Source organism: Xiphias gladius, chromosome 20, assembly GCF_016859285.1.
Source record: "Xiphias gladius isolate SHS-SW01 ecotype Sanya breed wild chromosome 20, ASM1685928v1, whole genome shotgun sequence".
NCBI classification, from domain to species: domain Eukaryota; kingdom Metazoa; phylum Chordata; class Actinopteri; order Istiophoriformes; family Xiphiidae; genus Xiphias; species Xiphias gladius.
The window spans coordinates 24,651,110-24,675,984 of record NC_053419.1 but is presented as its reverse complement, the minus strand read 5'-3'; the positions used below and the strand labels follow the sequence as shown (position 1 = coordinate 24,675,984).

Below are 24,875 nucleotides of genomic sequence, written 5' to 3'. Positions count from 1 at the left end.
CCTATAGCAGCATAACTAGGGGGTGGTTCAAGACCAGCCTGAGCCAGTCCCGACTGTAAGCTTTATCAAAAACGAAGGTTTTAAACCTACTCTTAAACATGGAGAGGGCGTCTGTCTCCTGGACCCAAACTGGAAGATGGTTCCACAGTAGAGGATCCTGATAACTGAAGGCTCTGCCTCCCGTTCTACTTCTGGAAAGTCTAGGAACCACAAGCCAGCCTGCGTTCTGGGAGCGCAGTGTTCTACTGGGGTAATAGGGTTCTATGAGATCTTTAAGATATGATGGTGTCTGACCATTAAGGGCTTTGTAGGTGAGGAGGAGGACTTTGAATTGTATTCTGGATCTTACAGGGAGCCAATGCAGAGAATCTAACACAGGAGAAATGTGATCTCTTTTCCTAGTTCCTGTCAGTACTCGCACTGCAGGACTCTGGATCAGCTGGAGAGAATTTAAGGTCTTGTTGGGACAGTTTGATAATAAGGATTTACAATAATCCAGCTTAGAAGAAACAAAAGCATGGGCTAGTTTTTCAGCGTCTTTTTGAGACAGGATGTGCCTGATTTTCTACAAAGTTACGTAGGTGAAAAAAGGCAGAGCTTGAAGCTTGTTTTATGTGGGAGTTAAAGGACGTATCCTGATCAAAGAGAACTCAGAGGTGAACTCAACAGTGGTGCTGCAGGCCAGGGCAAAGCCATCTACAGTAACTATATCATTAGATAATGTGTTTTCTGAGGTGTTGGACACCTAGTACATTAACCTCAGTTTGGACTGAGTTTAACAGCAGAAAGTTGCTGGTCATCCAGGTCGTTATGTCGTCAAGGCAAAGCTTGAAGTTTAGTTAACTGATTGGTTTCATCAGGCTTCATTAACAAGTAAAAATGGGTATCAACTGCATAACAATTGAATTTGGAGTGTTTCCTAATAGTATTGCCTAAAGGAAGCATAAATAAGGTGAATAGAACTAGTCCAAGCACAGAACCTTGTGGAACTCTGTGACTAACTTTTGAGTTTATGAAGGATTTATTGTTAACGTGCACAAACTGAAATCGATCTGATAAATAGGACATAAAGCAGCTTAGAGCGGTTCCTTTAATGCCAATTAAATGTCCCAGTCTCTGTAACAGGATGTGATGGTCAGTGCTATTAAATGCAGCACCAAGATCTAACAAGAGAAGTACAGAGACAAGTCCTGTGTCTGATGCAGTAAGAAGGTCATTTGTAACTTGCTGTCTCTGTGTTACGATGCTCCATAAATCCTGACTGAAAATCCTCAGAGAAACTATCATCGTGTAGAAAGTCACACAACTGGTTGGCGACAGCTTTCTCAAGGATCTTAGTGAGAAAGGGAAGGTTGGATTTGGGTCTACAGTTGGCTGAGAGGTGTACTTTGCTTAAGGGGATTATTTTGTGATACAGGGAATTTGTACTTGTTCCTTTTTTGCCGAGAAAGACGGAAAAAAAAAACACAAACAGGTGATCAGACAGGTTGCAAACAAAGAGTTAATCCAGATGATCTAAACTACAACTGAGACCACCTGAAACGATGCTGATCATCCCTTATTGTTCACACAACCAACCGTGATGGATGTTTACGACGAACAGTTTGGGTCATTACTTCATCAATCAACATTGTTTCTCTTCCAAATAAGTTTGACTAACCTGTTGGCTTGTTTCCAACCTGCCTGATCGTCTGACAGCTTGTGTTTCTTGACCCATCAGACTTGTTTATCCCAGTCTCATAAATGAACTTGGTTGATACGGTGATGGCCAAAACAAACGTTGTATGAAACTTGCATCTTCCTTTAATGGCTGAGCTGTGAATATGAATCCAACAGTTGGCTACAGTTTGTGATAACATTTAAGCAAATGTTACCATTCTGTCGTTTTCTGAAAATATTAATGCTGCAATTTGTCCTCCACTATTACTGTAAACACAATAGATTAAACTCCTCTTCTACTGGAAATGTTCCAATACTTACCAACGATTTGAATTCACTAGGGACTTGTATAACCTGAGGTTAATCTCGCTGGGACTGTAACAGGGTGGAAAAGATGAAAGAAACTTTGCAGCGCTGCAGCGTACAGTCTATAAAAAATTACCGGTATGACTGATCTGGCCGGCATTAAAATCACAGAGATGTTCTGGTAATAATACCCCTGTAAAACATCTCCTGTCTGGGCTTTAGAAGCCATTTGAAGGACAGTAGATTTACTGCTGCAGCAGGACTGCAGCAGATGCTATTTAAAGTTTTGTGCTTGAGGGAGAAACTTGTTGTGAATTTGTTTTCTTTCCTTCATTTACCTTTCCTCACTATTAACATCAGTAGATTTACTTTCTTATCTTGTAGCGGGAGCCTTCTATCTGTCAGTAAACAGCACATTGTGCTACATGGACAGTAGGGTTTTACATTAAAGTATAACGCTAACATTGTTCTATAGTTGTCTTGTCATCAAAACCCATGTGCAGATCCAAACTATGCAGACCCTGGTTGTCACTTATTTGACGTCCCTCCTCAGTCTGTGGCTCCCAGCTCTGAGCCCATTGGTTCCTGCTGAAGATGGGAAATCTTCAAAAAAACCTCAAAAATATATAGTTTCATTTAAAAAAAAAAAAAAGTCTCAGTAATCCGCTAAAACAGCTGCTCACTGTAGTTTTTATTAAAAAAACAGGAGGAAAGGGGACTATTTTCAGCGGCGGATTAATCCACATTTGGTGCTGTTGTGAGTGTTTGTGGCAACAGGACGGTGTGTGTGCGTGGGACTGAGTCACAATAAACCACGGTGTGTGTGTGTGTTCATGGTGACGGAGGAACGTGTCTCCCAGTGCAGCGGTGCGGCTCACTGATTGATTTAATGGTTTTTAACAACAATGGAGCTCCGTGGCTCGGAGGAATCAGATACATCAGGCTCTGATACAAAGACAATACTTGTTAGAAGGAGATGTTCATTGAGTTCGTTGACAAGAAGAAAAATGTAAAATATTTCCAAACTCATCATTTAAATATCTTTTATAGAAATAGAGAATTACCTGGCCTCTATATGAGTTGTTTAAACATATTTTCATTTTTCCGACTTTTCGAAACCCTTGTGGGTTGGATTCAAGACTCTTACCTGTGTGTAGTGGTTTCAACAGACGTAAAGGATTAGTTTACCCAGAAGATATGCATCCTTGCAGATATTTTCAGTTTTATGCGCTGTGTTCAAACATCGTGCTACCCCAGCCACTCCAGGAAAAATGTATACCTTTGTGATTTGTGTGAACTGACCCTTTAAGACCTTCAGCACTGTCAGACAATTTACTTATAATGTACAACTTAACTTGTAATAGACTTGTTGGAGGTTCCCATCAGGATACATCTGGCAGATGTGGGGATTTGTGTGTGTCAGGTTCCTCGTGACCCCATCAAACTGAGAACTCTTGCACTAATGACGCTGGCATGTATGCAAACACACGCGTCCGTGCACTGAGGCGTGGCGAGCTAAAGCGCTTTTCCAAGCCCGGCAGCGGCAGCTGAGTGGTGTTTTAAGGCGAGGAAGCCAATCTAGCGACTGCATCGCTCCATTACATGGTCAGTGAGGTGAGGTGGTGGCGTGATGGAAATAGCTGCCTCTTTTCTGTAGGTCACAGAGGACAGCGGCGACACAACAGGCCCTCTCGCTTACTCTCACTGTGACTGTGTGTGTGTGTGTGAGTTTACACAAAAGCATTCCCCGATTCATTTCATTTCCTCTGTGCTCGTCTGAATGTTGTCCGGTTGGTTTACAGGAGTGATGAGGAGCAGGGGATGAGTCTTTGAGGGGAAATAAGGCAGGCTAACCCTCAGGAGATGGAGCAGAAAGCATCATAACCAGAGGTGTGACCAAGGGCAATCTCTCCTGATGCTGAGCGAGAGCGCCAACTCATAAGCTATGCTAATATGTAAATATGCAAATGAGCTATCCCACTCAGGGACTGTTAATTAAAGAGAACATCAAGACATAATAAAAGCGGCTAATCACCAAACACAGACAGATGTAGACACACACACACACACACACACACACACACACACACACACACACAAACCTACTTATACAAGTTAAGGGAGATGGGAAAACTAAAAGCATCTGCACCAAGGTTAAACACATCTCAACAAACACTTCAGTAGGAACGTCACATTGGCGTAGAAATGATATTTTCCATACCATTTACAGCACAATGACACGATAAATCAAAGAGCAGGATTGAGGCAGCCTGCTAGCTGCTGCTGAGGTTCATACTTGGAACAAACAGAAACCTTCTTTGTTGTATTTAGACAACATAATTAGATCTAAACCCTGCAGGCAAATTATCTCCATAAATACAAGTTAGAATGCAGAAACAACATGTTGGTGAGGCTTTTTAGATTTAGTTTCTGCTTCAGCGGGAATCATTAGAGTTCCCCACAGATTTATCATTATGCTCATATATTGTCAGAGTCACGATGCACAATTTAAAACAAAAATAATCAAAATCGACGCCGCAGAACCAGATATATCGTCTTGTTTTCCTCCACATTCTGTCAAAACTTGGTGGTGTCATTACCCAGCAGGGCTGGGCAATTAATCGAACAGTGGCCGAAACTGGCGTTATGCCACATGGTTCACGTAGGCGTTATGCCACGCCGTTCACGTAGGCGTTATGCCACACCGTTCAAGTAAGCGTTGTGCCACGCAGTTCAGGTCGGCGTTATGCCTCGCCATTCACGTAGGTTCACGTAGGCTTTATGCCGCGCCGTTCCGGGACAAAACGAAGCTAAAGAGCTGCTAGAGTCGGGTTAACAGTAAGCTGTGAACGCTCTGTGTGAGCTACAGTTTATTGCTTAAGACCAGCTCTGTGAGAAACGAGCAGGTTTCAGAGTTTAGTTTAGCAGCAGCCATAGTGACAGAGGTTAGCTAAGAGGTTATTTCTGAAGTTAGCCCAGAGGTTAGCTCAAAGGTTAGTCCAGAGGTTAGCTCAGAGGTTAGCTCAGAGGTTAGCTCAGAGGTTAGCTCAGAGGTTAGCTCAGAGGTTACAGCTTAACCCGGGAATGGAAGAGTCTCCCCAGACCACGGTCTGGAGGATGAAGCAGGTCGTGTGAGATGCAGCTGTCTGTTACCGTTGTACGCAAAAGTTTGGATCCCCCTGAGCAGATATTTTGATTTTGTTGGAAGTGAAAAGAAGTAAACCCAGCCCCTGCAGCAAACAGACAGAAAAAAGTTAGCCTTTCTTCAAATTTTAGTGCTCTCTTACTTTTTAATTCATCGACTTAAAAAACAGACGAAAATGAAACAGTAATTGTGGCGAAAAGTGCAAAGGTCTGGTCACGGTTCTACTTGTGTGGGCTCTCGTGTTTACAGCTTCATTAATTCGTCAAGGTCACCCCTGTCATTGTAGACATTCCCACATTATTTCAACTGTGTTTGTACTGACATCTTTATGAGAACTGAACGTCTTCACGCAGAGAGGAAAATGAGGTGAAACATCCGCATGATATTCTCTCGTTGGTCCCAGAATATCTGCGGCTCTGGGAAGAGGTTACAATTAGAAGAAGTTAGAATTAAAGGGACAGTCTGGCTGTGTGGGAAACATTCTTGTCTGAGTTTTTTCCAGAGTCAGATGTGAGGACCGATTGATTATTTCTGAAAATGGTATCTGGTGTCAGATTCCTCTCCCTGCATCCAGAAATAAATCTGGGATATCTTTAGCCCGGGAGGCAAAGAACTGGAGAGCTGCTGCAGTGATCCAGCTCCAGGGCTGTAAACTCACTACAGGTAGAAGGAGAAGTGTCAAATCAAATGTCGTTGGTCGTGTTGGAGGATTCTGCGTTCACGAAAACCGGTATCTCATCTGAATGTCCTTGTATCTCCTCACAGCTGTAGCTTCATTAGGGGTTAGCCTAAATAATACAAAAAAGAAAAGAGAGACTATATTCATTCGAGGGTTGTAAGGATGGGATTCAGAAATATAGTGAAGCACTTTAGCAGACAGGATGAATATGTGAGTGTTGAGGTCGCTGTCTGTGTGTGTCTCTGGGTATGTGTGTTTTGTTTATCCCTCTTAATGCAGACATGATAATTGAATAACGCTCGAGGGATCTCTGTGTCTGTTACACCATGACTGACAAGTCAGGGTCAGAGAGAGAGAGAGAGAGAGAGATTTCTCTCCATCTCTGACAGACCCCTGAAGCTGTATTAAAGCAGACTATACAGTTTAAATGTGTTAGTATTTACATTGGAGATAATTGCATGTGTGTCCATTCCAGCAGTCTGTGTGTGTGTGACCCTGTTATTCTTGAGATGTAGTGCTGCCTGACAGTCAGTAATAAGGCCATTTGGACTCGCCCGGCCTCGCTTTAATTTCATTTTAATATTCGTCACCTTCCCTGGCAGAACACACTGACTACAGCGGCATAATTGAGAGCATTACATTCTGCAAAGAGACCGAGGACCATTTTACACACGTGGAAATGTCACGGGAGCAAAAAGCAAATAATCATGTATTTGCTTGATTTTTGAGGCATTTGCTTTTAGCTGGCGTGAGTGAAATGCTGCCGTTTGGACACGAACGGTAACATTGGTTTACGTCGTTTTAGCCCGGTGACACACCCGCCACGCAGTGAAAGCTGTACATCGCAATTCGAGGCTCAACCCTTATCCATTCACCCTCCGTGGGGTGTCTTCTCGCACGGTAACTGTCCAGAGAAGTAACTCAATTCAATTCAATGCAAGTCATTTTAAATAAGGCATTTTTATAGTAGATTTGGAAAGTGTGTCAATTGTAGCATAATGTGCAATATTATTATTAAGTTAAAAAAAGGCCATTCCTTAGTTCTCAGTAGTAGGGTACGTGCTTTAATTTGTCCAAGTTTCTCTGGGTGTAATTTTATGTAATTGTAATTTGTGCTCTTTGAATATAAGTATAAGGGGAAAAAAATCATTTAAATTTCAGTAATTTTTCATATTTGCTTCACAGATCTTCACCTCTCAACCCCTGTTTTACTGATTACTGCCTCCGTCTGTCCCTCACCTTTAATGACCACGCAACCGGAGTCAAAGAGATTTCTTTGAGTGACCGCATTTAAAAAAAAAAAAAAAAGCTCAGTACAGAGTCAGCAGCACAACATATCATAATTAGCTCATTTGTTCTCGGGTCTCACTTGGAAAAGAGATCTTGATCCCAGCGAGACCTTCTGGGAGAATGAAAGCTCAACTAAATGAAACACTAACTCAATTTAGTTAGTTTCGGTTCTTTAGTCTGTAAAATGTCCGAATATAGTGAAAAATGTCAGATGGTCGGGAACTAGACAGCTTTGTGCAAGAGATGAACTGAGATGTCAACCGTAAGTCTGGCTGTTAGTGGTCTAAGCCCTGGTCTGAGTCTGTCCCTGTGAAACCAGCCCCATCAGTCGCACAATGCTGTGTCTAGTTCTTCATTAGCTTAAGTAGGAAGCACTCGCTTTGAATTCAGGGTAGATGACGACTTTTTTTTCAAACTTAAGATCGTGTCAGATGCTCAGCTCAGCTCAGTCCGGCAGAAAAAACGTTTGTCTTCTGCAAGAATTCAACAGCTACAAGGACGTTTTACTGGGAACATTCAGAAAAACACTGCAGTGTTTAAAGTGTAGATCTGGAGCAGAGCTGAGCTGCTGTGGCTCCTTAATGTGCCAGTACTCAGCACCTCTGTTAACTCCGTCAGTATTGGGATTGTTTCCAAATGGAAGCGACTGACAATGTCCTCGCCGCTGTACAACGATGATCCAGAGCATTGTGAAATAAAGTGGGGCCTGCTCACTGCGGAAGCTGCAAGTGCCTGCAAATTCATTTTATTCAAGTTCTCTACTCAAACGTTGGGTGTGTCAGGTAAGTCCAGACACATATTTTGGGGAATCATGTTAATTCTACCTGCAGATGCACTGAATGCACTAAAACATTGTAAAACTCTGGAATGGTCCTTTAGATTGGCCCTGCAGCTGTTTTACAAATGCATCGATGTCCTCCTTTCATTCATTTCTGCTCTGTGTTGTAAACATCCGCTTACGTGAAACAACAGCTGAGCCAAACCCCTCAGCCATGTCTTATTTAAATATGTTTATTTTTTCATGTATTTTGGTCTGAAGTTGTCTTATCCTGAGAGTCTGGAGTCTAACTCTGGGGAAACATCTTAGGTCAGAGAAAGTACAGTACATTTTCTGTCTCTTTCTCAGCTGATGATTACTTTGGATGAATCTTTAACGAGGCCTGTGGGGAAATGAGAAAGCTCAGGCAGGATTTGATCAAGTGGTTTCAGAGGCGGCAGATTGAACCACTCAACTATCTCTGCTCTGACTCTCCTGCTGTCTGCAGCTCTGCCATTATCTCTCGCTGACCTTCATTTGTCACTGTTACTTACTGGCTCTCAGATGATTAAAGAGCATTGTTTAAAGATAAATGTCTATTTTCTCATTAGCAGTAACATGAGCTATTATAACAACATCTGTCACCTTTAAAACTCCAAAAAATGTAGATATACAGACTGTAAGTCATTTTTCCAACTAGTCTGACCTCCATTTTTCCACATACATTAGGACCCGGTTTCACAGCAACATGTTAGACCGCTGTGTAGTGTCAGACCAGTTCAATGCAGGGGCAGACAACCCCCCGTAAAAGAAAAAAAAGCAAACAAAAAATGTAGTTAGACAGACAAGTAACGTGCTGCCATGGATTCAGTGGGTTAGCTGGGGGCTAAACAAAGTGTCCCCATTTAAAGTCGCTGTAAGTGTAGGTCACACTGGTGACCTACACTTGTCCTACAGTGTCTGGGCTCAACTCTTCCGTCCCCCGCTGGGGAAGTTCCTCACAGGTGGACAACCGATGCCATAATACGAGTTAAACGCTTTCACAAAAATCGAGTCCAGCTTTTTTAAAGCCCAAAAGCTTTGCCACCCAACACCAAGGCTAACTCTGGACTGGGAGCCATGTTTCCATGGTAACAGTGGGCGACACCTGCTGACCAGCGGCAACGAGGGAGAAAAAGGCAGGTCTTCGTCTCAGCGTCAAGCAGTTTGATGCTCTGACGCAAATAAAAGCGAACACTGTGAAACTCTGTGAAATAGTTTGTCTCCAACGAATCCGCCAGTGTTTAAGTCTGAGGGTTGACTGTCACACCAACAACGAAGATGCCTCGATTCTTAAGGTTTAAAGTTGTCTGGCCGGTAGTTGCAAACATGGCCGTATGGTCCTTTTAACTCCTCGTTTCTTAGGTGTCCATGAACACAACTCCCAGATGTCACCAAGTGTCTGTGTCTGTGTCTGTGTGTCTGTGTGTGTGTGAATGCATGAGTGCTTAACACAAACGCACATATGTGAAGGTGTTTGTGCTTGCTGACTGCAGAGAATGATGTAGTTTGACAGGCCTCAGCGCCGTGCATTTGACTTTCACACAGAGGTCAGTCTCTGTCTGTGTGTGTGTGTGTGTGTGTGTGTGTGTGTGTGTGTGTGTGTGTGTGTGTGTGTGTGGAAATGTGTGTTTGGAGGTGGGTGTTGGCCTGCTTGAGTAATCCTGCCAACGGCGTCAGTTCTAGACAAAAGACATGACCGTAATCCACAGCGACAAACACACACTTTCCTCCAGTCTCTCTCTCACTTTCTGTTCCTCTACGTAACACACATGAACACACACATGAACACACACACACGGTTGTGTTTCCATCACTTCAGAGGACTTTGTATTGACTTACATTCATTTCCTGGACACCTAAGCCTAACCTCAGAGTCTTCACCCTAAAATCGAATGATTTACAATATGTGGACTTTCTTTTTTGTCCCCATAAGGAAGTCGAGTCCCCAAAATGTGACTGTGTCAACAGATTTGTGTCTCCACAACATGAGTAATCCAAGCAGTCACACACATACGCACAGAAACGAGTGGACCGCTTCTGTCGTGTGGTCTCAAATAGCCACGGGGTCGCACGTCTTTCGTCCCGCTGACCCGACCATACGACACCTTTCACCTTCCTGCCCCTCGTTTTCTCCCCAAACCGCTGCATTGTTTCGCTCATCGAGACAGAAGAAGAATCGTGTAGGAGAAACGTGGCAGCAGAGCGGCTCAGGAATTAAAGAGGAGAGAAAGAGAAGGGTGGGGAAACACTAAACTAGGACAGGCAGTAGATTAAGCTCAGCAGCTGTACAGTTATTGCTTGTGACAGTTCCTTGTGCATTAACATACACTATGCATGATGGAGCAGATACTGCAGGATAGTGGAAATGCAGAGATAATCTCCCAATCCACTGAACGACTGAACCTTTATTTCCACCAGGATTTTCAGTTTTCGTCTTCATCTGTTTGATCTGTTTTTGTTAATTTTGCGTTTCATTTCAGGAGGAGTTTACACAGTGATAAGGCAATGTTCATATTCATGCAGGCACTTGTGTTCATACATGTGTATATATAGTAGGTATAAAGCGTTAACCGGGAAATTCACGGTGGAATCGCTGTGATCAATATATTAAATAAATAAAGCTTCAGGATTCGTTCACGTCGAGCTTAACTTTAGTTAACTTCAACACACAAGTTGGCGTCACCAGATGTGTTTCCATCCGTTTTTATGTGCATTTTCACTTTGTGCATGAACAACCTGAGTGACAAAACAAATATCACAAAAGTTTTTCTTGTTGTCTGAGGTGTAACAGCAGTTGTGTGGCTAAAACCCAAAGGTAAACAGACGTGGCGACTAAACGCTGACGTAGATGAAGCGTGAGGAGAGGAAACCATCAGGTCAGTGAGGAGCCAGGAGGAGACGTGAACCTTCCTCAAATCAAAACATGGAACCAGCAGAAACGTCAGGTTCCATCACGTTCTCCACGGTTCCCCATCGTCTGAGCTCCGACTGCAGCTCTTTCAACCACCTCGTCTCGCCGCGTCCTCCTCTTCTGTGGTGGTTTAATGGCGGCGACTGGAGAATCGGCTCCACCGGCTGTTGATCGGCTCACGTTCACTCAGCAGCAGTGGAGGGAAACCAGACTTCACTAACGTTTTCTTTACATTATTTTTTTCAAGATTTGGATGGAAACCTTCTTTGTAGTAGTTATGAAGTAGTTACTTTACGTAACTTTATGTAATCTCACATGATATCTCCCGTTTTACCATCGACTAGTCTGCCAATTATCTTCTCAACTAATCAACTAATTGTTCGGTCTATAAAATGTGAGAAAGCAGTGAGAAGCACCTGTCATAGCTTCCCAAACTTGCATCTTTTAGATGTGGTGCTGAGAGATTTTGTTTTTGCATTGTTAACTGCAGGTCTCGACTTGCCGATTTCCACATGAACTGCCAGATGACGTCTCATACTGTCACCAGCTGCCCCCATGACAACTACCACGGCTGCCTCATGTCCTATGTCGGCCTCATTGGTGAGTTTGTTCGTAAAGCCGTCATATTCAAATTGTTTGTTTTGCCCATGAGGCCAAAAAAAAAAGATGAAAATATTCACATTTAGGAAGCGTGCTTTTAAATGATAATTCAGTTGTTAAAATAACTGCTGATCAATTAAGAAGCTGGTACCAGCAAATGTGTTGCATTCTGGCTTGGAAATATAAATATATATATACATACGTAGTAGGTATACGTAGGCTCCGTCCTAAATGAGACTTCACGTTCACATAACCTGTAGCCCCACACACTGTAGCTAGTTAATGATACCGTATAACTCTTGGCCCTGGTAACAACAGCAGTGATGCCAGTTGGCTGGACGAACCCGCAGATTGATTCATTCCTTACACTTTGTCTCGTGTTCTTAGTTTCAGAAAGACTAAGACCGAGCTTCTGTCTTACTCGAGCTCCATCACTGCAACATGTGGAGAAATCCAAACACTGGCACACTTTCAAGTTTAAATGGGTTAAACGAAAAAAGAAAGCCAGAGCAGCAGATCGATGGGCATGACGTGACTCTGTTGCTCCGACAGAATTACAGCCGTGGAAATGTGCATTATACAGAGCTGACCGATCTTTATGTGAGAATTTACAGCTGACGCTGTTATTCTGTTAGCAGCGTGTCTTTGTTAAACACATTGCAGGTGACTCACTTCTTCTCTGGAAATCATCCAGTGATTCAATTCCCAATTTGCAAAAATCCTCTTTACATTTCTCCTTGGCAAATCTCCATCCTAATTCTTATTCCTCCCCGGCGTTAACTCCTTCCCTCTTTCCGTCTCAGGCTCAGATGTGACGCCGAACTACAGCGACAGCAGCCCCTCCAACATCACCATCAGCCTGTGGTGCACCTGCAGGGGCACTGGCAATCAGGAGAGAGAGTGTGACACTTTCCACCGGGACTTCACACACAACACCTGCCTCAGTGAGTCCTCCGTTTGTGTGGTTGTGTTATTGCTGTGCTTATGAGGCCCACATTTAGATGCAAAGCCAGGAGGAACAAAAGAGAGAAATATATGAAGACAGATAATCCTCCAAAGTCGGAGCATATGAGCGGCTTGACGGCAGTATTAAACTAAGGCTGAGGACGGGGTTTCATTTGGGACTGCAATTAATGGTTGTTTTCCTCATCGCTATTGATAAATTGATTCATTGTTTCTTGTCTATTTAACGTCTGTGGAAAAATGTCATCACGACTCCCAGGAGCCCAGGCTGACGTCCTCAGAGATTTGTGTCGGACCAACAGTCCAAAGCCCAAAGATATTCCGTCCACTAAAACGTATCGTATGTCCATCCAACTGAAAAACGACTTAAGTAATTAATCAATTAATTTTTTTGACTAATTAATTGTTTCAGGTCTAATTCAGTTTACAATCACGTGAAGCAGAGAGAATCCGAAAACATCCAAATCCAAAAAACTGAAAAGGAATTTTATGGCTTTTTTGTTTGAAATGTGACTCAAGTCAATCGTTTAAAATGCTTGCTGATTAATCTTCTTTCGATCAACTATATGATTAATCAGTCACTGGACAAATCATTTCAGAGGTTTTTGTAGAGGAGGCTTAAGAGGGAAGAGAGGGAAGGTCCTCGCGAGTATTGCAACAGAAAAGACTGTGTGTCTGCGTGAAGCGTACACATCAGTATATACAGTATAAGTGGGGAAAAAACAGAGAGCGAGGCAGATAATTGAGGAGAAAGGTTAGGCGGAGGAAGACGAATACAGAAGTGTGAGACAATGTGGTGAGGATCCCAAGACACCTTCTTTAAATAACACTGACCCAGCTGCAATATCACCTCTGCACCTCCTCCATCGAACAAACAGTCTCCCCTCCTCTCCTTTAATGGGAACACATACATGCATATCCATGTACGCCTGTGGCAGAGAAGACTCCCGTCAAAACCCTAGGATTCCATCGTGTATTAAACATTATGGGAAACCCATCGCACAGCCCTGAGTGTAGAACGATCTTCTCTTATCAACCGAACCTACTGTGGAATTGGGGAAGGATCCTGTTTCTGTTTAAATAACCACTTTGTTACGGTCCTAACCTTTGAAGTTGTGGTTAAAAGAAACCAACGTTTCGGGAAACAAACAGTGCTGTCCCGTGTCAAAGCTGCATGGCTTTGTCACGGCACAAGGTGGCGACGCCAAATCCCGAGTCAAAATGTTTGGTTCCACTCGCAACCATGGGAAGATGATAAATGTTAAACCAGTTAGAGATGCCTCAGCCCGTTGGATCGGGATTGGCGCCGATTCTAAAGGACTGTATCTCTGATGTAGATAATGTTTCAGGTGTGATGATTGATGGGATCGAGATGGAGCAGGTCTGTTCTGTTCTGGGTCAGTTGGTGTTGACAGTTGGCTGATAAAATCATATAGCGTGCCAGTCATTCTCAGAGATTTCTTTGTGACGGACGTCGGCGACAGATGACGTCACCTGTGTGTCACCTGAGGGACACGTACCGGTAGCGATACTGCATCTTTACGTCTGTGTTTCGGTCCTCCGTCCAGACTAAAACGTCGCTCTTCTCCCCCCCCCAGAGTCTGCAAATCTTCACACTTCAGCTGGGTGTTTCAGCGTGTGGCCAGAAAACCGAGCTTTTTCCAAAACGACGCTGTGAGCTGCTCAGCGAGGGCGGCAGCGGTGTGACAGTAGAGAAGACAACGTTAAATCCCCTCTAACTTTTTAAATGTCAACACAATAGCTGCTGTCTTTAACCTGGATGTATTCTACTTTTGTCAAATCATGTTAGAGTTATAATATACTGAATATATCCGCAGCAGCAGCTTGGGAGTGACTGCTGGTGAACATGTAGTGTTTATGGGCCGTGACTAAATCACTGTTTGATCCTGGTTCAGTGTCTGACAACAGAAACAGAAAAACCTGTACATGAGATCAACTACATGGCGAATTCATTACATTTCTATCGTCTCTAACCCTTTTCTGCCGATCACGCAGCACAGTTGTTGTCATTAACCAGTTTTTCTGTTGATTTTATCAGCCGGCTGTCTGTCTCACTCCTCACCAGATGTGGCCGTGACACGCTTTCGTTGTTTGTCGACTGAAAAGAGGACGAGGACAAAGAGACTTGACTGTTGTTATGTTCAGGTGTTTCACTGTGGACACAGGCCTCTAATAAAACCGCCTGGAAAACGTTAATTTGGACATACATTGCTTTCACTAAACACTAAATAGGTGTTTGAGCATTCGGACGGCTCCATGTAGACATATTCTAACACTTGCTAACATTAGCCACCACTGGTCGTACCAGACCAGGCAAGGCTGCAGCAGCAAAAACCACGAGTGTACTGAAATGAGCAACAGTGTGTTTAATGAAATAATAATTAGAAAAACAATTTAAATGTTAATTTTACTCTTTTGCCAGGTAGCGCAGACAGAAACAAGCGGCACAGAGCTTTAACCGAAACACTGCATCCACGTGCTACTGAGAGACCTGGAAAAACCCGTTTCACAGATCCGATGCGACAGTAACCTTCAGTTATAAAAACCTGAGGAGAATCAGTCCTTGTGGCAACTACATGGGTGCACTCCACAGAGGCAGAGAAGCAGCCTCTGCTCCATGTGGAGTGGTTTGCGTCGGGGGACTGTTCATTAACCATTCACCAAACACATCGGAGTGGATTATGCTACATATAAATATATATACCTTACACCTCGGTCCCCTGCCATGAAATGCTAGTGATTCCGTTGACATATTTTTGTTGAGTGTTGCACTTGAAAGGTTTGTTTTTGTTTATTGGCCTTGCTCCTGTTTCCGCCTGGCGCTGCGGTTTCTCTATGTGTGAAATCTAATACAGAACACGGTGTAAATGTACTGTATGTGTAGGCCTGTGCTGTGCGTATTCTTTATTCTTTATCCGGATCCCCATTAGCTTCCACAACTCAGTCACTAGTCTTCTATCATCTGTTTGTTTGTCGAATTTCTGACCTCTCAGTGAGCCTCCTGAATATAAGGCTTTTTATAAGAGGAAAAAAAAAACCAAACCAGAAAATCCCATAAGCCCCTGAATGTACCAAAACAAACCTGATAAAGTTGGCTTGTCAGAGTACAGTACTCAGATACTTGGATATGAACAGAGCCGGAGCAGTGTGACTGAGGTTGTTTCAGGGTCAACATTCAGACATTCGGTCTGGTTCATCCTATATACATTTTCATCACATTTGCTTTTCAGTGCAGGATGAAGCCCGATGTTGAGCAGGTGTTACTCTTACCTCATGATGCCTTGCAGGGAGTTCTAGGGGTAAACAAACAGCTTTACCTGAAGTTCACTCCGCTCCAGGTCCCTCTGTAGGCTCTGCAGTCCCACACACCTCTTCAAACTGGATCTCACCGAACTCTGAGCCTTTTTCCTCCTTTTTTTTACCTCTTCAGGACAAATGTCTGTGCACAGAAACGGTACCAGCTGCTGGTTGGACTCCCAGTTCGTTCTGGTGCAACAACATGTGACAGTCGGAGTTCCCGGTGGATCAGTGGGGTCGTCAACCTCCAGAACTCCCGTGGTTACTGAGCAGCGGTTCATTGTGTTGTGTAGCGTGTTTACTCAGTCGAAAGGTTCCTTTCCCTCCTGACTGTGAAAGACTAAAAACTCTGAGCAGGTTGGCGGAAACCATCTTTATGTGTGGTCTGTCCAGTCTTTGCGGCTTCCAGCCGGTCTTCAGGTTTGTGCCAGGCTCTCCCAGTGAGCCAGAAAATGATGAGTTGAATTAGGGACCGGCTCAAAAGAACATTCAATATGGCCAAGAGCTCTTTTCACATTTTTGTCAATAGCCTTTTCTTTTTTTTTTTTTCCCCCCACACCTCAACTTATTTTCACCGGGACCTCTTCCCACCACATGCACATCGATGCTTTTTCATTATTTATCACAGACACTTATTATATTCATCCGGGCCTCTTCCCATTATATACACAACCTGCAGCTTTAAAAGAAAAATCATGCTACAGTGCTACATTCACTTGAGTGGGAAAGTGGTCTCAGACTTTTGGACCCCACTGTATTTCGCCCAATGCAATTCTTAACTCATTTTTACGGTGTTTCCATCAATCATTTCCCCCTGGACCAGGTAACGCAGCTTTCAGACTCGGTTTAGGTGTATTTTTTTTTTACTACGTTCACGCTACCCACTTTGGGAAAACGAGTCCAGATATACCTGCTAATTATTAAGACAGGAAGTAAAACGAATGACTGTGTCTTGCTGAGAGAAGAACAATGTTGTCACTGTGTAATTAGCAGGTGGAAAAAGGGTCTAATATTGTTAATCATTCGCTCCTCTGCCCCCACCCCCCTTTGCCTTTCTCTCATGTTTCCCCTCTCTGCCCTGCTTTCTCTGTCTCCTCTCACAGAAAATGCCATCCAGTCGTTTGGTTACGGCTCAGAGGGGGGGACTCTTCTTGTAACCGAGCCGTCGTCCACCTTCTTGCCCCCCGTCCAGCCGCCAATCATCTCCAAACCTGCTCCCTCTCTTCACGGCAATGCAATCAAACCCATGGACAGTGCTTGTATGTTTTCCACCTGTGCCAACCTGCAGGTGAGTTCGCCTACGTGTGTTTTATTATGGCACGTTGACCCGACTTGTCACAAACCAGCCGCTTTGTGAGCTACTGGATGCGGAGGGACCACTGAGCTACGAAGCCAAAAAGCAGTGACCTGATTTTATATGGTAGAGATACATTTAGTTTCTATGAACCACAGAGTTAAAAAAAATAAAATCACAATAAAGTTTATTTTCTCAAACAAGTTAAAAAGGACAGGACAGCTGAAAGAAAAAACGTTGCTTGCAGATACTGTGTTTACAGCTGACATTTCATGAATATTGCGCAGTGTCCACATTTTTTTGCCATTTTGCCAGTTTTGCCAACTATTTCTTTAGGTAGAACAATCAAACTAAATTAAGGCATTAAAACCTCTGTATCTGTTACACAGTTTGCTGGCCAGCCTGAAAACTTTGAACGCTTTAATCTCAGCTCCACTGCCTCTGCAGATCCTGCTCTGTCTTTGTAGAGAAGACAGTCAATAAAACACGAGAGTTTGTTCTTTGCTGCTGACAAACTGAGGATGTGCCCAGCTGAATATAGAAAGAGAAATCCACGCAGTCAAACAGGAAGACGGTAACGTACCCAGATAGGACTGAGGAGGTCTGAGCAGAACAGATTTATGTGCTTTGCTCTTCTTCACCTTCACACACATTAGCATCATCCTGCCTGCAGCCAGGGAATGTAGAAACCAATCCATTATGTACAGGGAGGAGGTGTAAGGCTGAAGGTTAAAGGCCAATATAAATTGCATGAATGAATTATAGAATACCTCAACATATAATGTGACTGGATCCAGAGATGTTTTGCTAAACTGCCTAATTTTTAACTCACTTACATGTACATATATATGTACATAAAATATCTAAAACATAAGATGAATAATAATACAACTGCCTATTTCTGTTGGCAAAAGATGGAATCAAACTGGAGAACAGGTGGCGCTGGAGTCGGGAGGTGGTTAGCCTAGCTTAGCATAAAGACTGGAAGCAGGGGGAAACACCTCGCCTGGCTCCGTCCAAAGTTCAGAAATACACCTACCAGCACCTCTAAAGGTCACTTAGTAACACGTTATGCCTGTAGACAAACAAAAATATAAAAATCCCCGCTTGTAGTTCGACGAGGTGCTACATGCAGTGATTGTGTGCAGATTCCTGAAGACCAGGTTCAGCACCATCATAGCCACAAAGGGACCAAAACAAAAAATCGGATCTGAACTGTTTCTGCCAGCCCCCACTATAGCGTTGAGCAGTGGCAGGAGCGCCCCTGTTTCCGGACATAAGAAGTTTAGCTGACATTATTTACTGACAGTTATGATGAAGTGTAATCACCGGAGCTCAGCTGAGCTGGTGATGTACAGCACCGTTGTCCCAGCTATAACGTGAGCGTACTGTGCCCTCCTGTTCTCGGGGGTTTGGACTCCGGAGTTCCATTTGCCAGCTTCAGACTTTGCATAACGTTGCACCGAGCTGTGAAGTAGATGGAGCTATTTTGGTTGGTGGTTGTGTATGTGACGGTCCCATTTACATGTATGACTCACAGATGGAGCACTTCTACAGCTTGGATCAGCATGAAACTCTCCTGGTTAAATCATCAGCACCAAAAGAAGAACAACTGTGTTACAAAACAGATTTTTTTTAAATCTTTTTATTTTATAAAAGTAGAAAGTTTTAGCTTGTGTACAAAGTTAACTGCGAGTCCAAAGGTGCATTTCAAGAAGAAAGATCCAAACACTGAGCCCAAAATTTCTGACATGTGAGCCGCTTGTGGTGGGCGAGACGTAAAGATGACCGTGTTGAGAGTTTCAATCGGTTCACTTTTCATTTCGGAGTCCACACTGGTTGACTTCAGCAACTCTGGCACCTCGTTTCGTTCTCAACTTTAATGATGAAGTGTTGAATTGAATTAAGTGGCTTCTTCTCCATAACAACGGATGCGTGCTTATGGTTGGGTGTAGTGTATATGTGTAAGTTCTCTTAAATAACCCCAGATTATCCTACACCGGCCCACTATTTATTTACCCATCCAACAGCACTTTTGCCACTGTGATGTTCCAGAGGGCCACCAAAACTGGTCAGACCACAGTAGGTTGGGGTAGGTCCGGAGTTTGCCGCCTGTATTGCCATCTCGTGCATGAATGTCGTAGCTGTTTTGAGTATTTTAGGAAGTGTGTGTATTGGCTGCATTATCATATCATTATTTGCTGTCGTGCGAGCTTCTGGTTAAAGCTTGGCGAGCCACACGAGGCTTGTGAGCCGCGGCTGCGGATGACGAAACGTAGCAATCTGAGCACCGAGCCTTGGGGTAACCATTGGCTGGTAGGGGCAGGGTGGATTCGGAGTTCCTGACTTAGATGATACTGTTTTATGACGACAAATGTTCACAATTTAACTACTGTGACAGAAGCTGAATTCATCCCCCGACCCTCCGTCGGGTCCATGAAGCAATATGGTGGCACCTGCAAACTGCTATCTGTCAGCACTTTCGATACCCATGCCTAATTACCTGCAACGTGAGAGCCAGCATTTCCGATAAATACGAAACCTCCGTGGTCCCGCAGCAGCGGAGATGAAGTGACATCTGAAAAGAGGCCGACGGAGAAATGGACGGGAAACAGATAAAAACAGAGATATGACATAAAAATGGAGAAAAAGCGTGAGATGTAGCAGAGCACAGAGTCCCTCCGGATACGCTATATTACCTCATGTGTGCCGCTCTGAATTTGCTTCCTGAATCGTATGACTTTCCAAAGCCCGTGAATAAAGCTATCATTTTTCTGTGAACTACAGAATGATGAACAGTCAGTTCATAGGAATCAGTCCTGCAGAGGCGTCCAGTGTCAGGGGGGTTACTGCAGCGATAGTCAGTATGATAATGATTCATCCGCATGGTTTAATCATCACTATAACAACCTTGTGTATGTGCACATGGATGCATAATTGTGGATCTGCACATGTATATTTCAGAGGAAATGATTATGATCTGGCTTGCAGTGTTTCTAGGCTGCTCTCCATGATTTCCCTGTCACTGAAAAGTGTTTTCTTCTTTCTCGTCAAGCGATAAGATCTGATTGGCTCTCCCACCCAGGCAACAGGAGGAGATATGCTAATGAAGCGCTGACAAAGAGGCTGATGGAAGACTCAGATAAACGAGGCAGTGTGTGTGATTTTGAGCTAGAATAAGTGTGCATCTTTGTTTACGCTGACATTACTGCTCTGCATTTCAATGACTGTCAATCTAGTGAGCCCCACTTAACTGTTTCTCATCCTTCCTGGAGACAATCACAAGAAACCCAAACAACAGGCCTTTTTCTATAGACTTTCCTCATTCTGAATTCCATCTTAATTTTTTTCTTTTAATGATCTCCTCAGTGTTACTCAAAAGTAGGGACAAAGGACTACATGCTGGATAATGTAATGATCATGCGGGTTAATTATTCTGACCACCAGTTTGAATTATTTTCTCTTTCAGTTTTTTGTGTTTTTTTTTTTTTTCCTTTTTGGCACACATGTATAAATACTACAATACCCATGAGCCTTAGCTGCTGTATGGATTAGAGCGGTAGTTTCATAATTGCAGTTGTGAGCCAAACACGCTGCTACAGTTCCTGAAATGATCTTCGTCTTCTTCATGTCCACATGTTCATTTGTCGCGCTGACGGCTCAGGCGGGAGACTCCATCCGAGGCTTAAAGAGAGAGAACCGACAGTGACCAACGCCGTCTGAGAAAATTAATCAGACTCTTACCGCAGGACCCAGGGGCACAAGTTCATGCTTGGTGTACTGGGAAAGCTTTTTAAACATCTACGTGTGAATGGTGCACCGGGCTCCTGCCACTCCTTACACAGTGGCATGTTACCGGGGTGTTGGGTTACGGGCTGTTTGTAGTGTCACACGGGTCTGTTTGTAGTGAGTGTCCTGTAATTAGTCGGCCCTGAACGTGTTTGGTTACTGCAGCTCGGCCTACGGGAGCTTCCGACAGCTCGTGTAGTGTGTTGTGTTGCCGCTAGAGAAAGAAAAGCCTGGTGAGTGAAAATGACTCCAAAGCATCTCCCGACGTCTTTTCTGCAGGAACAGATCGAATCATCTGTTAAGCAGCCAAATAATTACCACCGTCACTAAATGTCACGATAGGGAGCAGCTCCAACAGACAGACTGAACGGTGCAGTCAGTGAAAATGGTTCTGTCCACTCACGAGCACCCAGTCGCAGACAGGATGAAGGAACGTCAGAGCTGTTGTTCAGCTCAAAGCCTACACCCAGCAGCGGCATCCAGTGGTTAATGTTGACTTGTTTGAAGTTGTACCATAGAAATTACAAAGGCTATACTTTTATTTAGACATGATATCATGGCACGTGTAAAAAAAGACGTAGAACATGGGATCTGCCTCCTGTGTTTCATGTGGAAGGTTTTTTTTATCCTCAGAGAATCTTTCTCCTGAAAACAGATGTTGGAAAAGTCATCTTACTACTTAGTCAGTGTCGTCTTATATTCAGACCGGTACAGTGTTTATTAATTGTTATTGAAGTGTGGCTTGATTTGTATTTATAAGGAGCAAAAAACACATTAAAAAACACAAAGCGTTCAGTTAAAACATGAAGCTTCACTCTACCTTTAGGCAAACCAATCAGTGGTAAATCACCAAAGAGCTGCTGAGACGGCGCCGTTCTCCCCCGGGCGCTGACTGAAAGGTCTTACCTGGGTAGCAGCTCCTCACAAACCTTATCTAATGACACAGTAACGGTTGTGGAAATGAAAACTCTGACAGTTATGAGTCTGGCTCAGATTTTCCACCATTGCTGCTGGTTGACGTGAATTCACACACACAATAATAACATTTCTGATATTTTACAGCCAGCTTTTTGGGCTTGCCATAGTACTGAGAGGTGAATGCTCACTCTGCGGTCTGCTTTTGACAAAATCAATTACTCTGTTCTCCCACACTGTCTAGAAACCTGGGTAGGTCTTAAGGTGACCTCTTTCAACCTCTTGTGTTGTTAACTTCTAAAAACAGAACCTTCTCAGTTTTATTAGCGGACTCGTGCTCCTCTGTAAGTCGGCTTAATCGTGGTGTTCCCCAAGGGTCCGTTCTTGGCCCGCTGTTCTTTTCAAGCTTGCGTGCTTTACAGATACCGTTGTCAATGTTCCTGAATGGCAGGTCGGTTTGAGAAGAGCATCCTGTAATGATAACGTAAGAGTCACAAAGACTCTCCTTTTGATGAATCTGAGTTAACGAGCTGGATGTGAGTAGGCAGACCGGGGAATAAATGGCAGCAGGGCAGCGACTGTGTGTCTCTGGTGCTTTCTCATAACGGGTTCTTGTTTTACAGGACGGAGGCCAAAAGTGCATCCCCTCTGATGAGTATGAGTGCGAAGAGGTGAGGAGCTCTGATTACACCCCTTTGTGTGTTTTGACACTTTAGAAAATAATTATGTTAGTAATAGGTTTTGTGAAATTGCATGCATTGATGAGGGGTGGCATCAAATTATTTTCCCTGCAATCATTCGGTGGACCGTGATGTACAGGTGGTAATCAGGTTCGGTTCTTTTTTTGAGTTTCAGGTCCATCATCATCCCAAACAAGAAAAGAGTCTTCATGATAGAATATAATTATCGTTAAAAACAGAGAGGTTGTGTATGTCAATTTTCACTGTACAGAGTAACAGCTTTTTGTAAATAACTCAATTTCTGATACAGCTTCTAAAAAAATATGCTTTTATTGAGAGAGTAGAGGCAAATTTAACTAGTTTGCATCCAGCTCCTGTATCGGCTGTTCCCACTTTTTCTTTTAAAGTGGAAAACAACAATGAACAACAGAAGGGAGAGAAAAAGAACGTCACCCAAACCAGACTAACGCTGCGACTCAAATCCATGATACATACTACTTGTCATAGTTTACTGATTCAGCAGGTAGTATCTCAAAATATCAACTTTAGCATTTGATACCAACATGAAATGATACCTGTGGCATCGTCAGCGCAGGTTAAACTAAGGAAATAAATGTTCTGATGTCTGTTTGCTAGGATTTAATACATACCTTGTTGTTTTTCTAAGATTTTTTGGAGCTGTTTCAACACCACCCACAATTCATTTTATTTTTTTTCCTGCTCTGAGGAGCTGCTCCATTTTCTTGTTCACTGCGTTGTAGAATTCTATCAATCAACAGCAAACTCAAAAAAAAACCTCTGTATTTAGTCTGAACACTGTTTGGTTAGAGCAGACTTTATTTTGTCACTCGTTTCTTTCTTTGCGCCACCGAACTTCAGCTCCAACTTTCTTATGAAAACTATTTGCAAAGAATAGCTTGAGTTGTAAATAATAACTTTATCGGTTGATTAACCATTTATTGATGCTTTATTTATCAGGTATAAACTATTAATAAGAACAACCTTTAGGTTGCCAGGCTGTGAAAAGACAACTCCAAATCTGGACCAAAATCTGTTAATTAATTACTTGCTAACATTTACAAATGCTGTCAAACAGTCAAGTGACTTTCGCTGAGATATGATCGGAAAACTGCTTTAGTCCACACCGGCCAAAAGGACGTTTCACGACCTGGCAACTCAAAACGTGTTCTAATTAATGGCTTGTAACTGATTATCTACAAAATAGAGTAATGTACAAAAAAGTTGGTAAATGATTCATTAATATTTAATAAAGCCATTCGTTGCCACACAAAGGCATTTAGAGAGCGCCGGCGTGTTTGCTCAAACTCAACGCACATGAAGAAAAATCATAAGCTGCGTGTGTTTAGTTATAACAACAATCTGGACCTGTCAGCGGCAAAAATGTGCAGCTTGACGTGGACAAAGACCCCCTTTGATTTCACCGCAGGTGTTTCGCAGTTGACAGTTAACGGTGGTCTCGCTCAGTACTGGACCGGTTCCAAGCATTTTTGTCCCTATCAATCATCCAGACACGGATGAAAACATAGGATCCCGCTTTAAAAATGAGGGAATTATCCTTTAATTGCAAAACAGATTAGTAGAATATAAAAGTAATTTCTTGGAGACAGGGTTGGGTAGGACCAAACTTGAGCGTTAAGACTTGAAACATAACGTCACTATGAGGTTTCATTTGGTTCCATTTGGTTCCATTTGGTTCCATTTCTAGGTCATTTTACTCTGGTTTACTTCTCACTCTGTTCCCTCTGTTCCGTCTGCCACCTCTCACTACACAAACGACCAGATGTTGTATGTTTGCATGAAGGGTGTTCATGCTCGTGGCCGTAATTATACAAAGTGACTCGTCTGGAGAAGTTATAAAATGGCCTTTTTACAACAACGTTATTTATAAGCCATTCATCAAATGTTTACATGCTGCTAATAGATGCTGAACAGGGGGGTTGAACCTATTCCACTGACTGAACTCCTCTTCGCTCACGCTCTTACCTTTTCCCAACCCCCCTCCTGTGTCTGTTCAGGCGCTGTTGGCCCAGGGGTCAATAGACTCTCAGGACTCTCCGGGGCCCAAGAGCAGCAGCCGGCAGCCAGCTCCACTCCTCCGCCGCATCTCTGCGACTTTGTGTGTGTCCCTTCTGCCGACGTTTCTACTCCACATCTCATAAATGTGAACTCACACTCACAAATATACGCGTACATACACCCGCACCCACTGTCACACACACACACACACACACACACACACACACACACACACACGCACACGCACACGCACACACACATATCTGCTCCTAAATGGCTAGACCCAGAGAAAGTCACGTGAGTCGGCGGCCTTCGCTACGGGGAAATGTCAACCAACAGACGCCCAAACATCATCAACGGCCTTTTGAGGAGGGAAAGTGTTCTGGAGGACGCTCAGATTAGCCATCTCTCTCCCATCACACACACAACGAAGAAGACGACGCTGGGCTGTGGATTTTGTGAGATGAGAGGGCGAGAAATAAGAAAAGCA

General features: G+C 43.5%; 1 protein-coding gene across 1 annotated transcript in view; it reads left to right on the top strand.

Moving 5' to 3' along the window:
- The window catches only part of gfra2b (GDNF family receptor alpha 2b), a 102,056-nt gene extending 77,528 nt beyond the window's left edge, over nucleotides 1-24,528 (top strand). The window contains exons 6-10 of the mRNA XM_040158103.1: nucleotides 11,280-11,389; nucleotides 12,193-12,333; nucleotides 16,774-16,958; nucleotides 22,292-22,339; nucleotides 24,385-24,528. Coding sequence (XP_040014037.1) covers nucleotides 11,280-11,389; nucleotides 12,193-12,333; nucleotides 16,774-16,958; nucleotides 22,292-22,339; nucleotides 24,385-24,528 — 628 coding nt within the window. The remainder of the gene's footprint in view (nucleotides 1-11,279; nucleotides 11,390-12,192; nucleotides 12,334-16,773; nucleotides 16,959-22,291; nucleotides 22,340-24,384) is intronic.
- Nucleotides 24,529-24,875: the final 347 nt, after the last annotated feature.